Source organism: Ursus americanus, chromosome 2 (genome assembly GCF_024610735.1).
Source record: "Ursus americanus isolate L20-20 chromosome 2, mUrsAme1.1.p, whole genome shotgun sequence".
Classification (NCBI taxonomy): domain Eukaryota; kingdom Metazoa; phylum Chordata; class Mammalia; order Carnivora; family Ursidae; genus Ursus; species Ursus americanus.
In genome coordinates this window covers 55,080,119-55,097,262 of record NC_142128.1, presented here as the reverse complement: position 1 = coordinate 55,097,262, position 17,144 = coordinate 55,080,119, and the positions used below count along the sequence as shown (strand labels likewise).

The 17,144-nt window shown below is 39.0% G+C and overlaps 1 protein-coding gene across 34 annotated transcripts in view; it reads right to left on the bottom strand.

The window, feature by feature from the left end:
- Positions 1-17,144, bottom strand: part of ESRRG (estrogen related receptor gamma) — a 607,049-nt gene that overhangs the window by 13,083 nt on the left and 576,822 nt on the right. For all 34 annotated transcript variants that reach the window (XM_087856312.1, XM_045809601.2, XM_087856344.1 and 31 more), the window contains one exon: positions 3,176-3,445. In XM_087856312.1, the coding sequence (XP_087712438.1) occupies positions 3,176-3,445 (270 nt within the window). The remainder of the gene's footprint in view (positions 1-3,175; positions 3,446-17,144) is intronic.

Genomic DNA, 17,144 nt, shown 5'->3' with positions numbered 1-17,144 from the left:
GTGACTTAGATTTTCCTTCTTAAATTCGATTGCACAGGGCTATATCACAGAGGCAGTAATTGCCTAAGAGATAGTTGGTGCTCAAAAGAAAGAAAGTATAGGGGCGCCTGGGTGGCTCAGTCGTTAAGCGTCTGCCTTCAGCTCAGGGCGTGATCTGGTCTTTATGGGATCGAGCCCCATATCAGGCTCCTCCACTGGAAGCCTGCTTCTTCCTCTCCCACTCCCCCTGCTTGTGTTCCTTCTCTCGCTGGCTGTCTCTCTCTGTCAAATGAATGAATAAAATCTTTAAAAAAAAAAAAAAAAGAAAGAAAGTATATAGTTTACGTAAGCCTGTGAGTTTATCTTCAAAAATAATTGGGACAGTTATTTAGGGTTTCCAAATATTTGAATGTGAGAATGACAGTATTAGTTCATAATATATTGGGGTTTTTTTGCCCATATCCTTCAAGATAGGGAAAGTACTTCCAATGGTGTTCCCGGTCCTGTAAGGATTCCTGAATTCACATATGCCAGAAGCAGAGCTACAAAAAGATATGACAGCTATTATCAAGAAGATAATTCCCTGTTTCCTGAGTACATGCACAATATTTGTAATTGTTGAATAAAGACAGATGTTTAAAATAAGCTGAAATTTAGATTAATGAGACAGTGGTTGTTAACATCCACAGCCATATAGGGAATGCTAAGATATCTATAAAAATAACACTAAAATCGAATTTTTTTTTGTACAAAAACTCACTTATGTTCATCTAAAATTTCTAAATACTGAAAGAAAAACTGTGGGCTTTTTAGAGTATCCATGAAAACATTTTTCATACTGATGCATTTTTGAGTAGTTTAAAAATCACTGGATCTAAGCAAGAATGAATCTACAACTTTATTACTGTCATCCAAGTAATGGTCAAAAGATGGAATAAAATAGCACTATATTGACAGTTTGGGAAAAAAAAAAGATTTTCTGAGTAGTTTATCCCATGTTAAAATGGTGGGGTTTGGGGTTAGATGCATGAGAGAAGGGTCATATTTATACAGCACAAGAGAGGTGGCACAATTTAGATATCAATATAATCCACAATCTTTTCTCCTTTATTATGGACTCTGATTCAATTAATTTTTCTTGGTATTGAGAACCTAAAAAAAAAGTTACAAGCACTTGCAGAATAACTGTGACACAGACAAATTTCCTGAAAGAAATTAATGTTACCCACTACCAGCATAAGAGAAAAAAGAGAGGGCCTGTTAACCATTTCTGGCTTTAAACAAGAAAAGCAAACTAACGAGTTCTTTAAAGACTTTCTCATCACCAGTCATTGCTCTTACGTAGGTCCCTTGCTCCTTCTAACAGCAGGTTCTGTGGGATTCGACTATTTCCATATCAAAACACTAAGGATTATACTTCTAAACAACAGACAGAAACGTTGCTACTGATTAATTCAGGTACTCTCAATTACAATCCACAGCCATAAAGTACGCATCTAACAGCTAAAATTATAAGATTTTAGCAATCGTGGTCAAGTTTTAGCATTGCTCAGCATTCACAATTAGTTAATAATTTAAAAAGCATTACGTAATATAAAAAATATAAAACATGCTTGCTGGATTTTGAACATAATTGACCAAGTAGGTGTTTTCAATTAGATTCACTATATGACTACCACACAGAAATTCTTCCCAAAACTACTGCTACAGAATTTTTCATCTGATGATGAGAGATGCTATAATGCGAAGTCCATGCAAACTAATAAATTCTCGGAAAATGTCTCTTCCATCTCCCACTTTGGTCTTCTAAGAGAGCCAAACAAGGGGTGTCTGAGATGTCTGCATCAACAGTGCCACTTGTCATAAAGAATCCTATGTTACAGTTTCACAGGGGAGGAGGAAAAGGGAGGTGAACGGTGTGGTCAGCAATTAAAAGTATGCAATGCTAAACTTCATTATGAAGACAAATAGGAAAGTACAACTTCATTGTTGAAAACAATTTCCCTCCTATCAGTCCAAGGATGCATGCATCAATATTGTGGATGAACTGTTAATTACAAAATCAATTAAAAATTATTTCTAAAAACAGTCACGCATCCCCAGCTCTCATGGGGGCAATTTGGGCAGAAGGGTCTCATCTCACTAGGACCGCGCCAAATCACAAAGTCGTCATCCACAAGTAAGCAAAAGCAATCTGGGTTTTCATTTTTCAGCGCGGCTGAGCCCAGCCTGAGATTGATCGTCACATATGGCCCCAGAAAACAAACTGTCAATACCTTGAATGCTGCAGAATTTGAACAAATAGCCGTCCGCCCATTCAAGCCACTCATTGCATCCCATTTAACAGATTTTATTGACAGTTTCCTTCTTGTAATTAAAGGGAAAACTACTGGCCAGCAACCAAGATAAAGTTCAAAGATAGGGTCAAAACAAAAGCAGATGGAGGGGCACGGTGTGACTGTCAATGGTACATAGCATCAGAGCGCGTTATTGACACGCAGGTATCTAAAGATCAGCCCGTCATTGAGGAGGGATCTATCCTGAACTACATGCAAATGCTGAAAGAGACTTAAGACCACAATAAAGCATTAGGAGAGGCACAAAGGGAAAAACAACAAAGCAGCAATGATTTTTACTTATCAGAGTTGCTATTTTAGTACATTTCAGTTCAAATTTAAGACTGTTTTTACCCATCATTCTTAACCTTTACTGCATAGGTGGTAACTTTCAGAGAAATACTCCAGTAGAAGTTGCCTTCTACAGAATTCCAGAATTCAAGAAAACAAGAGTATTCTTTGATAACCAAAATGAAAACTGTATGTATGTTTTTCCAATTGCAAAATGTGCATTTATGGGGGGGGGGAATGCTTTCTGCATACCCACGGCACATACTTATTTTCACTTGTGCCTACAAGACAATGGATATAATTTTGTCCTGAGAGCATCCATTTACACTACAAGTTAGGAAATGCACAGGCTGGTAAAAGTTTCATTGTTTCAATAAGTAAATACAATAAAAATAATTCCAGTGGACTTTTCCTATTTCTAACTTTTCACTAGAAAGCTGTAATGACTATAATTGTGCTGCCTCATACAGAATTTACAACCGGTTTAGCAAATCCCTGAAGAAGAAGTTGAGGGAAGGGTAAAACTGAAATATTAAAAAGTGTAACAATGACTATATCAATAAGCCAACCTGAATTAGCAAGAGCTATCGCTTTGAGGGTGACAAATTCTTCTTTCTCCAGCTTCATGCTCTTGTATTTCTTTACCAGCTGCAGGATAGCATTATTTAGGTCAAGGAGGCCTGCTAATTTGGACTGGTCTTCATCCATTATATAATCATCTGCATAGACAAGTTCATCCTCAAACGAAAGAGATCGGTACACGACGCCAAGGATCAAAATTTCCATCCAAGCACTCTGCAGAAGGCTCATCTGGTCCGCCAGGGACAGCGTGGAGAAGCCTGCACGGGAAGATGGGCAGATCAAGTTACTTTAAAGCCATAATTTCATAATGCAACATTAGTTTCATATGGGAGTCGGTTTCTGCATCAGTGCTCAAAATTATGCTGAGCTTTGATTAGATGCTCTTAAATTTTCCCCTGATCATTCTGCGGATGGCAAAGTAAAAGTCACAAACCAGTTCAACAAACCAGTTCAACTTGTTGGTGTTTATTATAGGGTTTAGAGACACATTTGAGATGCATATAACAGAAAAGTAGGTTTGTTTCTTTCATTTCCAAAGAAAATAATATGTAGTCTTTAAATATAATCGATTTTTGGCTACAATTTTTATAAATGTCTTTTGGGAAGTCAGATTTATATCCACTTCATCTCTAAAAACTACTATTGATAAACAACATAGAAGTTAAAAAAAAAAAAGAGCTCCCAAATAAAGAAAAACAAACAGTTTAGGCTCACACTGTAGAGTGCAATTTGGAAACATTTCTCTGTAATAGTCAGATGCTCAGTGAATAATGAGTATTCATACACCCAAGAGAACCTTCTGAACTTGATCTTTTCCACTCACTGATATATGACATGAATTCCTCTTAAAATGGTGTTTATTGGTATAAAAGAGAGTAGAATACTTAGCAGCTTGGCCTCTTCACCAAATCTAAAAGCCACAGTTTATTCTTCTTATTAAAATCCAATTATTTAAAAAGATAAATATGGCGGCAATGGAGTTCCATGGATAGGATATGGGCAGAACCAGATCCTCTCAGTTTAAATACTGTCCCCACTGAGCTACTGCCTCTTTCATCATGGGTAAGACAATTTACTTGAAACTCAATTTTTGTTTTGGGGACATACAAAATAACACCCAGCAAAATACTAACTTATAATATGCGTTCAATAACAGTAGCTATATTAAATATTATTTTTATCTGAAATATCTGGACGACTCCTTCAATTCTTCACTAACAATCTGGTCTGAATTCACACATAACACACATACAGGCTTAAAGTTCCTTCTGAGCTTAGGAAAACATGCAAAAAAAATGAAAAAGAAAATGTGGTCCAATAGGGAAAGAGGAAGTAGTACAATTAAACCTAGTTAGGAGTAAAAATATTTATTTTAAATCTCAGAGGGATTAGGTCTGGATTCTAAACAGAAGTCTTAGTGAAGATACCTAATAATCAGCCACGTACTTTTTCCAAGAGTCCTAAAATATACACGTTTCTTAAATCTTCGCTTTCATTCCCAAGGCAATGCCCAGGGATTCCAAGGGTGGGCAACCACCCCTCTGGCTACTGAGGACAATAGTACCATGATTTAAGTCCTGCCACCAACAATTCTATAGAAGAAGAAATTTTAATAATGCAACTTATAAAATCTATGTTCACTCCCTGTCTAGACCCTACTGCCCAAATCATAACGGTCCACTGCTGCCCAATCTTCTTAGGCTCCTGCTTATGGTCATTGCTTTTGTCTCATTTTTATTTGTATCAAATTGTTCACATCCCATGTGATATTAGAAATACTGCACAATGAGGAAAAGGAAATGATTCCCTGCCCTGTTGGTGAAAACTAGGGGTTTGCCATTTGGCACCATTAACTGAAGTGTTTAATAAAATCATCAAGAGGGATTAGTCCAGCTTTTATTAAAGGCGGGTCTTAAGACATGAGTAAAAAGCATCTCTTTCGGGGCGCCTAGGTGGCACAGTCGTTAAGTGTCTGCCTTCGGCTCGGGGCGTGATCCCGGAGTCCTGGGATCGAGCCCCACATCAGGCTCATCCACTGGGAGCCTGCTTCTTCCTCTCCCACTCGCCCTGCTTGTGTTCCCTCTCTCGCTGGCTGTCTCTATCTCTTCAAATAAATAAAAATAAAATCTTTAAAAAAAAAAGCATCTCTTTCATTGTTTATCAAGCCATTCACATACTACATGACGGATCTTCCTTTGAATTGGCTGTGTCAATCCTTCTTTCTCTTTTTCCATCTCTTTTCTTTTTTTGGTCATCACATGATGGGGTTACATACATTTCCTACTAGAATTAGAGAAAAAACACGTGGTAGCATTTTCAACAGAGAGTCCCAAGAGAAAAATCATGACCTAGGCTGCCTAGATGAGGCTCCATTTGCTTTCGATCTTAAGAATGTTATACTCACAGGAAACAAACCAGTTTTGCTCCTTTTTCTATCCCACCCCCCAGAAGAAAAAAGATGTAACGCACATCCAAATATCTAAGTCAAGCAAAGGGAGCGGTAGGGATTTGTTTTGTAAATGAAATAGACGAAGAAATAAATGATCATCTTAGAAAGTTATGAGCCAAAAGGGATGAGTTATTTTCCTTTGCCTTAGTGTTCTTGTTCCTTTTCACGCTCCCAAGCAGCAGTTTCCCTGCCGCAGCAGATGGACAGAGCGCGTAGCCCGCAGCACCTTCCTGTGACAGCCCCATTCTCCCTCCCAGACACTGCTGTTAGTAAATAGATTTACACATTCTCCAATCTCCACACATCTTTCTGCCGAATAATTAAAAGCAGGATGATTAGTTTATTGAGTGGAAGGAGGAACTTTTTTATTGAGGTCCGTCCACGATTTTATCAGGCCCAGCACTTTTACGGTTGTCAAGAGGATGCAGGCATCCAATTTTTCTTATCTGCCTGATTAATACAAACGCTGTTTCAGGACGCATTAATTAACAGATACAAATCTACGTTCTCATGGAAGGATCAATACGGAGAAGAAAAGAGGCATCAATGTGAATTTAGTGCTGATGATGGAGAAGGCACGCTATCGACAGTTACGTGCACGGAAACTTTAAAGTTGCACAGGGGCCCTTTTGTCCCTGTGATTTACAAATTCGCAATTTTCAGCCATAACAAGGTTTCACACATTTCTTTGGGGTTTAATTAAGCAAAAAACAATAAAATTTCATTTTTTTTTAGGTTGATCCTGCAATTTGTTTGCTCTCTGTCAATGGCTCTGTGTGTGTGTGTGTGCGTGTGTGTGTGTGTGTGTCCTTCCTATAAACCTAACTTTTTTCTTTCACTTCTTAATGAAATAAAAGGGAAAAGTTAAAAAAAAAAAGATTTTCTCTCTCTCTCTTTTCTTTTTTTTCGGTCAGGGAGGATGGGGAAATGGATATAGCACAAAAGGTTTGACAAGTTTGCTTGCTTGAGACCCTCACATCTATTTCAGCTGATTAAAGGAAGTGTAATTTTGCAAATGATAGGAAAAGGAGCCTTCCATGCTTTCCAGAATGTAAATAAAAGTCTGCACTTTTATCTCTTCATGCTCTAGAAAGAGCTGCCTCGCAACATTTTTAACCCTTTCCTATCATACCTCTGCGTCCGGAAGCTGGCACAAAGGGCCCGCCCGCCCAAATGCCTGGGTGGCAGTGACACAGCCTTGTGCTCACTGGGTCACAAAGGAGGCAGAACACATCATAGAGCTAGCATTCGAATGCCACAAACTTCTACCTGCCCTGCAGGAGTGCTCGCTATAGATACTTCCCATACATAATGACGCGGAGACTAATAGTTTGACCAGTGGACCTGAGCAAAGTATAAAAACCTAAATGGCCAAAATCTAAATAAACCGAGTTGAAGGAATTTTCTAAAAACATGATGACTCTGTTGGTGCCCACGTGCTTGTATCCAAATGATAATTACTCGTGTGTGCCTGTGCCCGGCATTTGGTGGTGTTTTATAGCTATCGGGCTACAAATGAGAGGCTCTCATCACCTACACCATTTAGCTACCTTTGGACAGAAACATCTCTCCCAAGTGAAATAAAATATGCTTTGCTGTCGTGTCGTTCAAACTTCATGTTTCGTACATCCCGGGATCTTAATCTTTGGTGTGTGGCAGGTTATAGTTTTAAATGTTCAGCCGTATTACAGCTTTTTAAAATACACTGATACCACGGCACATTTTTTTTTTCCTCCCCAGCTATGGCCCATTCCATGCATATCGCTGACAACTCTGATATCCCTTCATCTCTGTCCTGGAGTCGGTGCCATTTACTGTATCTCGGGCATTTTCCTAGCAGAATGACTCTCTGCCTTGACCCGCAGTTAAATAGCATGTTTATCTGCAATACAGGGGGCTCCAAATAAACCAGATGACAGTTGGGAATAAGATCATTTGGAAGGACTGAAAAGCTTCTCAAGAGGCAGGTACCCCTGAAGTAATAGGCTTGAAGAAAGTATGTTTTGTGCCAATCCTCTTGCCTTCTTCCACGAGAAACTTCGGAGGATGACAGTGGTGCTATGGGCACTTGTCAAGCACTTTTTTTTTTTTTTAGCCTGGCAAACTGATGCACTTTGCAGTCAACTTACAGAAAAGGCTAAGCATTTGAAAGTGTGAAGGGCAAAAAATATCTGACGGCTAGTCTTCAAAAATACACTTTCATTTCAGAAAGCATAAATGTTTATTTCCTGAACGGAGTGTTGACAGAAATAGGCTGCCATGCAGGCACTGGGGTTTAACCCATTCCAGGCATTTCCTTCTCGGCTGCTTCCTGGAAACAGAGAGCAAGCATTTTAAATCTTCAGGGTGTCTGTTAATATCAGTTCATCATGGCATTGATTTGCCCGCTCACCATTTTTGAACTGTAGTTTCTCTCTTCCACAAAAAATTGACAGTTTTCAACAAACAGCATATCATGTGAGAATTGCAATTATGCCGTAATGACTTGCCGAGATGGTAAACAAAATTCATTGAGAGAAGCTGAGTGAGCACTGTGGCATAAGCTAGATTCTTTCTCCCCCATACAAATAAACCCAATGTCTACAGGAACTAGGGAAGAAAAGAATCACCATGGCGCCAAGATTTGGTATTAGCTACCAACAGATACACAGATGCATAACCCTTGTTCGAGAGAAACTGTATTTTTCAGCGAGTTGCTATTTTCACATATGAGTCGACATATCATGTGTTGTATGATTCACAAAACACACAGCCCTGGGGTTGCAGTGTGTGTGTATATATAATATATAAAATTAATATATACATATAAAATATATATTATAACATATAAAATTAATATGTACATATAAAATATATATTATATATAAATATATAAAAATAATATATACACATTATATAAAATATATAATATATAAAATTATATATAAATAAAAATATATATTAAAATATAGATAATAAAGACTTTTCTATTCTGCTTTTTGGAGAGACAGACTTCATGGGCTGGCACTCAGTAGGGACTGGAGTTAAGCAACTACAGATGGCCAAGTGGCAAAGTGAAAGCTGGAATCTTTACCAGGTGCTATCAGAAGCATTTCATTGAGAACTTTTCTTTATAATGGATGACAAATATTACCTATTATATTAGCATGTAAGCATTAGATGCATTACCTCTGCTATTATCCTTTGAATCTTTATTCTTTTAGTCTGGCTATAAACCAGATTTCAATCATTCAGACTCCATTTCATTTAGTTTGGGTAAAATATAAGAATAACTGACAAAAATTCCCCTTCTTGGAATTTGATCATGTTTCAAAATTTGTTGATTCCATGAGAAATCTGTTTCTTTACTTCCATTGTTATATTTCAAGTAGGATTCACAGAGATTTTATGAAACCATTACTTTAAAATAGTGGTTTCACAGGACAAATGTGAAAATCTGAAAGAACTCCAATTCAAAAAATTCTATGTAGCAAACTTGACTATCATCCATAAAACTTAGCAAATGGTCTAGGTGATAGGTGATAAAAGGAGGGTAGAACAGAATCATAAAGGCAATATCTACCAGTCCAAGACAGAATTATCACGGTTAACTGAGTTCACAGATGCAACTGGCCACGGACCACTCATGCTGATTATGGGAACAGCCAAAGGAAGTTTCAGATAGCCCACTCATGGGCACAGAATTTAAAAACATGCCCCCACAGCACTGGTGAAATGCTATCTTTAGTAATTGCTCCTTGTTTCCAAGGTCAGCTTGCTAGAAAAATTAAAAGTCTAATAGCAGCTAAAGAAAGATATTCCAAGTGACTACTCAGGGAAGTCTCAAGATGATGACCAGAGGGTTTTTTTGGTTTGTTTCTGTAAGTGTGGGAGGGTGACAACTGCCAACCCACTTTGAAAAAAGCACTAGATGTGAGGCAGGGGAATGTAAAATAAGAATACAGAGAATATCTAGATGAAACGGACAGTTCCTCTTTGGGTACCACTTACCCACCTACTGCCGAGTGACTACGGAGAACCTGAAAACATTCCTTTAGCTTTCCCCAAGCTCCCTTTCACTTGACCTCAACTTTACTTCCCCCATCCTTTCATCTAAGCCAAGAAGAAAGACAAATTATTGGAAGGCACGGAGAAAGGTACAGGCTGAGCTGCTTTAAAGGAGGGATACCTAATGGCTTTCTTTTCCTACAACTTTTATTTTGTACTAGTTGAAAACAAGAGAGCTCTGCCTGGGAAGTTTCCTTTTTGATGTGACTGAAGTGTGTTTGACCATCAAGAAAAAAGGAAGGCAGTGCCATATAATGTAAGACTCAGAAAAAAAAAATCTTATAAAAGGGTATTTTCAGTTTCACTTTGGGATTAGATGGACATGGAGTAGGAAAAGCTCATTTTGAAGCCACATTTCTGGTTTGAAAGAAAAAGATCCTGTGCTTCAATCTGACTGGCTCTACCCAATCACTGCTGGGACTGGTCAAGAAATACCACAGGCTGTTATAGGACCCTGACCAGGCATCCAAGGAAGATCGATCCAGCCTGGGCATCAGATATGCAGGCATGGTCTTCAGGAAATTTCCGAGCCCTCATCAAAGTTGGTCTGATACTTGATTTAAAAATCAAGCCTCCTGGGACTCCTGGGTGGCTCAGTGGGTTAAGCGTCTGCCTTTGGCACAAGTCATGATCCTAGGGTCCTGGGGTCAAGTCCCGCATCGGGTTCCATGCTCAGTGGGGAGCCTGCTTCTCCCTCTGCCTGCCGCTCCCCCTACTTGTGTGCTCTCGTTCTCTCTCTTTCTCTCTCTGACAAATAAATAAACAAAACCTTTAAAAAATCAAATAAAAAAATAAAAATCGAGCCTCCAAAATAAATGCACGCTGACTCTATCTGAACTTTGAGGATCTGTAGGCTGACAGACATTTCCACAGACTTTTAAATAATCTGTGGGAAATAATATCAAATACCCCAAAGCTAAGGATTTACTGTCATTGAGTGATATAGGAGTGAAGAGGCTAGTGTGGGGAGCACTGACCTTAAGGTCTGGAGATCTGGGTTCTAGGTCCACCCACACTACAACCAATAGTGCTAACTTGACCTCCGTTGTGGGTTGAATTGTGTCCCTCCAAAAGATGTTACAATCCTAACTCAATACCTGTGAATGGGACCTTATTTGGAAATAGGGTCTTTGCAGATGGTCAGGTTAAGATGAGGTCATTAGGGTGGGTCCTAATCTGACTGTAGCTTCATTGAAAAGGGGGGAAATTTAGACAGAGACACACACAAACAGAAGGAAAATGATGTGAAGGTACACAGAAAGAATGCCATTTACAAGCCAAGGGATGCTTGGGGCCACCAGAAGCCAGGAGAGAAGCCGAGAGAGAGGCCTGGAACACAGTCTTCCTCACAGCCCTCAGCAGTAACCAACCCTCCCAACACTTTGATCTCAGACTCCTAGCCCTCAGAACTGCGGGATAATACATTTTCGTTGTAAGCCATCTAGTCTGTGGTACTCCGTGACAACAGCACCAGCAAACTAATACAGACCCACAGCTGACTCCTCATCTGTCAAATGTGGGATGGAGACGAGACATTTCTGAAGAAGCTTCCAGTTCCAGTGCCGTGTGATCTGGAGTAACACAGTGAGCAGGACTGACATGAAGCACAAGGCTATGTGGGTAAGGGTGAGCACCCCAGGTAAAGATCACTGGACTGGGAGTTAGTAGACCTAACACTGGGGGCCACCTCTCCTGCCAAGTACTGTGTACTCTGAGCAATGAGTCAACTTCTCTGGTTCCTGCTTTTTCATCTGTACAATAAGAAAGTGGGAAAAATGTTCCCAAGGGCGTCCAGCGCTACAGTATGCAGTTCCCAATGGTTCCACTGTAACAGAATTCAAATCGATTGCTCTTCAGTGCATCCATGGTCAGTGAAGCACCAGGCTCAGACGATTAGGGTGCACAAGATGAGTACAGTATAATCCCTACCCTCTGAGATGTTACAGCACAGTCAAAGTAAATAGACCACAACGAGGAAAAGAAGGTAGGTACCATAAGGGATGATCAAAGCGTACATATATGTGAGGGGGAAAGACTGGTATTTGGTTGTACACATCCCCCTCAATGTATCCATCACTTCTCTCCTCCCTGCCTCCCCACAGTTTTGGTTCAACCTCCATCGCCTCTTTTGGGATAAAGGGATATTGGTATTTCCTTTTTCCATCGTACCCGTGGCTATTCAAGCATTCTTCTAAATGTGAACTCTAAGTATGCCATCCACTGACCAAAATCCTTTCTTGGCTTCCATCTCTCCCGAGGACAAAATGGAACCCCTTTGGCACAGCATGGCATTTCTTTCACTATTTGGCCCTTTTCTTCCTTTCCTGCCATATTTTCTGAAAAATCGTCTTTTGGTAACTCCTCTGTGGACAGCCTAGCATGTTGCGAACTGAGCGCATTTTCCCAACCGCAGAGCTCCACTACTTCCCAGATTAACGGCGTCATCATCCATCTGCTGCCTCACTCCCAGGCTTTCAGCGATCTATCACCAAGTCTTCCTTTTTATACTTCTGAAATCAAGTGCTTACACTCCTTTCCATTCCTACTGCCGTTATTGTTGTCCCTGTGTAACATCCATGGGCACAGTTGCAAGTTGTGAAATACAAAAGTGGACCTTTGGGGAAAGACAGAAGCAAGTAACGGGGTAAATGTGATGATGTGCCACCTAACAGATAGATCTTTCCCAGTGGGCTGCCATGTTCTCCAAGCTCTTAAGAGTGGAGGCCTCCTCTTCTTTGTTCCTTGCTGTAATCCCAGCACCTGCAACAGGGCCTACCCCATAGCAGGTGCTCAATAAATATGTGCCAAATCAATTAATGAATAATTCCTTAACAACCCACCGACTGGCTTTTAAAAAGAATGGGACACTAGGAATGAAGACAGCATTCCAGATATCAGTCCCCTTCCCCGGAAAGAAAATCTGAGCATGCAACAAGAAAAAGTAGCCTCATTTATTTTTTCATAATTCAAGCATTTATTAAGGCAGTGATTATATGTAAAGCTCTTTGCTTATAAGTGCCTATATAGTATGTAGGATTTTCTTTGGAGCCACTTAAACTCCAATAAAGTCCTTTCTCAACCTCGGCTAGTTTTTTTAAATTTATAATTAAAGTTAACCTTTTAATCATATGGCCTAACTGCTTTCTCTTATATTTACAAATAACCATTCACAACAGATTCCATGATAATGTCACAATGACTTTCATTATTTACAAGTATCTGTAATTAATTTCTCTACTTTTTCCTACTAGTATAACTATTTTGACAATGTGTGGATTTATTTTCTGTAGCTAGAACTTTAAACTTCTGAAATCCTAGCCTAGTCAGGAATGAAAACAAATGCCCTTTGCTTCTTTCCACTTGCAGGAAGAAAAAAATCTGGATGTCTACTTTTTTAACATAAATTCTTCAGAGATTCCACATCTAGTTTTTGCAAAACGCAATTAACCAGTAAAGGCACTTTCTACACTTAGAAAAAAAAAAGAAAAGAAATGGCAAGCCAGTTGAGAAATCTTGGGTTTCCTTTCCCTGAATCAAAAAGAGCAAAGAGAAGACAACACAATAAAAATGCATTCATACGGCATCTCCCTCTCACTTCAGTTTAGAACAATGGATCCTCGCGAAGTAAATACTCACTTGTCAGAAGTGTTTGCAACACGACAGCCATGGAGCAGCACCAAGGGAGTAAGGTGCCTTCCCATTTTAAAGCAGCAAATTAGACATTTACAAACAGCGAAGATGGTACTTGTCGGTTATGACCTTTCACTGTGTCTGAACAAGGAAGTGTTAATGTAATTTAAATGCCATTTAGACATGTTTCAGGTTTATCAAACTGGTTTGTATATTCATTCCTATGTAAGAATTTTGAAGGGGAACCATTTCTACCTGCTGTAGGAGCAAGCATGGCTAGAGATGGTCCTGTGGAAACATTTAAGCCTAGAAGAAGTCAGGTTGGACCTGAACAAAATCAAGCAGGGGGCCAAAACTATTTTTAGTAAGACAGGCAGTAAGTGCACATGATTTTTGTATGAACTTTTCCCCCCGTTTTTCATACATACTTAGCTGAGAGAGTTTGGGCTTACAGGCAAACAAGTTATCTTTGTTAGAGATGATAGTTTTCTTTAACTAAAATACAGGTATGGGGAGAAACACAAGAAGATGAATTTTGTTAACATATGTTTTAGGGTCAAATATATGTTTTTTCACCATCCAACACTTTAATAAATTAGCCAATAAGTTATTAATAAAGCATGTCATTTGTCAGAGTTCAGCAAGAGATAAATGTGCCTCAAATAATCTTTAGAACTGTTGGAGAAACAACCACAATGGTAACTTTTGGTCAAAAAAAACAACAAATTCTTGGCATGTTTTACTTTGCTCCATAATTTCTAATATTGAATTTTTTTTTACTGTTTCTGACCTAAAACAGATTTTAAATTAAAATGAATTTTTGTGTATTTTTCTTTTGCCCACACATAAAGTTTAATAACTTTTTTTTTTTAAAGATGAACTGCTTCTCTTGGGAACATTCAACCATTAAAGGAAATCTATAAACAGCAAGTTAGCCATGGTTGCTTTGTTACTGTTATATGTGACCCAACATAGTATTCTGATATCGAAGAATCTAAAAAGGACATTACACACACTGGATAAATTAGAATTAAATATATATATTTAATATTTATATTGTATTATATATATGCATATATGTATATATAAACATATTATATTATAGATACATATATGTATACATATTATATATATATATATACACACACATATATATATATACACATATATATATATATGACAAAAGAGAAAATTAGAAGGAAAAAAGAAATGCCTGATCCACCCCAGTCTGATTCTGGATTAAATACTGCCTATCTACAAAAGGTGAGAGTTCAGAGTTTCTCCCAGTCATCGGCTCGCATTAATGGAGGCAGAGTTGCAGACTTTAAAGCTCAGGTTATCTTTTCTTTTTGTTATTTTCCGGTTCGTGAAGGCCACGAGTACACGCATGTTAAGGTACAGAATGATGTCTGCATCATGAAAACCTGGGTGATTTCATGAGCTCACCTAAAAATTTGAAAATGTCATGTCAGCTACCAATGACAAAAAAATCGATTCGTGATCCTCTTGTATGCTTTCACTGAGTGATCAAGAGCTGATTCTATGCGTGAGCTCTAAGAGAAAATCACTTATAATTTCTATATTAATTTTAAATAACATGCCTTCAAATCTTTTCAAATTTACCTAATTGGTCCCTTGGTAGAGAAACACAAATTCTAACAAGAGCACTAATTGTTAAAGAATGGGTATTTGTGGAGTTAACATTAACATCTCCCCTTCTCTTGCTTTATTACTAGTTACAAGTAAAGCAGAAAAAAAAAAATCCTTCAGGTGTGCTTTTCTTGATTGTCCCCAAATAGGAAGACACTATAACTCAGTGTCTCCAACATACGCTCTAGAAGTAGGAGAGGAGGCAGGAAAAAAAAATCAGGAGGTCTTCTGCATAAACACACATTAAAGGATTTACAACACGGGCCATTAAAAACAAAGTGTCATATGTATTCATGAAAGAACGTAGGAGAAATATGTTATCCATGAGATGCATGTCACAGATATGAAATTACAGCATGCTGACCCTGAAACTCCACATTCAAATAATATTAGAAATCCTCACTCTCTATGCTTAAAGACCTGGGCATAATTTGTGCTCTGGACAGCATGAAAAAACAGCTTCTCTGAATTTCTAGCCCCGAGAGTTCGGTTTAAAGTCAGGCTCCCACACTATTTTTCTCGGTGGCTAATGAAGATCTGTTTACGAATATTTACTCCCAAGTTCACGGCTGGTGTTTGCTGGCTCAAGCAGAGCTAAGTCATTACGGCTTGGCATACGTTCCACTGGGGAGGCTACAGTTATCTTCTCATTGACAATAGAGGCAACCCCTTCGATTCCTCTCTGCCTTCCCTTCTTCCTCTCTTCACTGCCCCCCCCCCCATTTGGATAACTGGCCAAGTTAAAACAAAAACAAAAACATGAAACAACACAGCTCTTGGAATTCCCCAACCACATGAATGCAGAGCCGTTATCAGGAGTAAAAGGCTGCCTTTCGTATTTACCACAGATACATAATATACAAACCAAACCTGTACCTCTTATAATAACTCTTTCGGAGACAGTGTTCCATTCAAAAGTAGAACGGAGGAGGGAAATGTAGCTGCGGTGAAAAGCTCTCACGCTATAATTCCTCTCCTCCCTAAATGAACAAGGGCACTCAGAGCACTGCCCCGGAGTCTCCCCGCTTTAATCTGTTGGAAAGTATGTTTATCTTGGTATCCCACCTCTCCTCTGCGCTGTGACCAGTCTCTTTCATGTCACTGAGATCCTGCAAATAGATCTAGGAAATCCTGGAAATTCCTATAGGAGGTCGATTCAAGGAAATAAGCACAGGAAAAGGCAAATATTCCCGTCCATGGCTGAAATCTGTTCGAAGTTGCGCTGTTTCCTAACTCGGTCTGAGGAGCATTGAGACTACCTCTGCAGGCAGAGACTCTTAACGTCTGCAACAGTCCAAAAAGAAAGGGGGGGAAAAGGAGGGAAAAAAAAGCTGCCTGATTCTAATACACCTAATTAGCCATCGGCAGACTCTTAATTGCATACATTAGGATGATTCCATAGTGGAGATTAATTCTAAATATACCCAAGCAGCTGGTTAAGATGCCATGGATTACAGTGTGGACTGTACTTTTCCACTTAATTAGATATCAAAATTAAGCAGCAACAAGCATTTTGACATAACGGGGATCAAGCCGCTGCTTGGTATCCCAGAGCTGCACTAAAGTGACCGCTAAACAGAGCCGCACAGATGGAGAGATATTAAATGCCGCACTGGAAAGTAATTTCAAATAATAAAATATCAATATTTACATTTTAATTACCCCTACTGAGAGCCGCTCTGTCATTTTCACTATTGCCGACGCAGCAAGGGGTAGTGGAATGACATTGTGGCTCTGGCTGCAATGACTATTTTGTTTCCATTAAAGAATGACAAGTGTTTTAGAGGCAGTGACACTCGGTGTGTGAACAAGAATGACAGCAGATCAGAAAATTCCTATTAAGGGACTAAATGCCTCAACAAGAGAATTTACTCTGAGCAGTAGCTCCTCCTTGAAGCATATAATCCTTTCCAAAATTTCTGCTGAAAGTTTATTATTGGGGATGCCCAAGGGAAGTTTTAGTCTCCCGTGAAATATTTAGATCTGTAAAACGTTATATGATGATTGTCAATTTAAAAACAATAATACTTGACGTGAACAGCTATCCAGGAGTTAGGTGTAAATTGCAACCATGTTAGGGGTTTCTTTTTTTAATTTTCTTTCAGGTACGTCGACAGAGCCATCGATCATGTTTCCTCGAAACATATCTGTTTCCTATCGAGTTCATGCGTGAAAGCTTC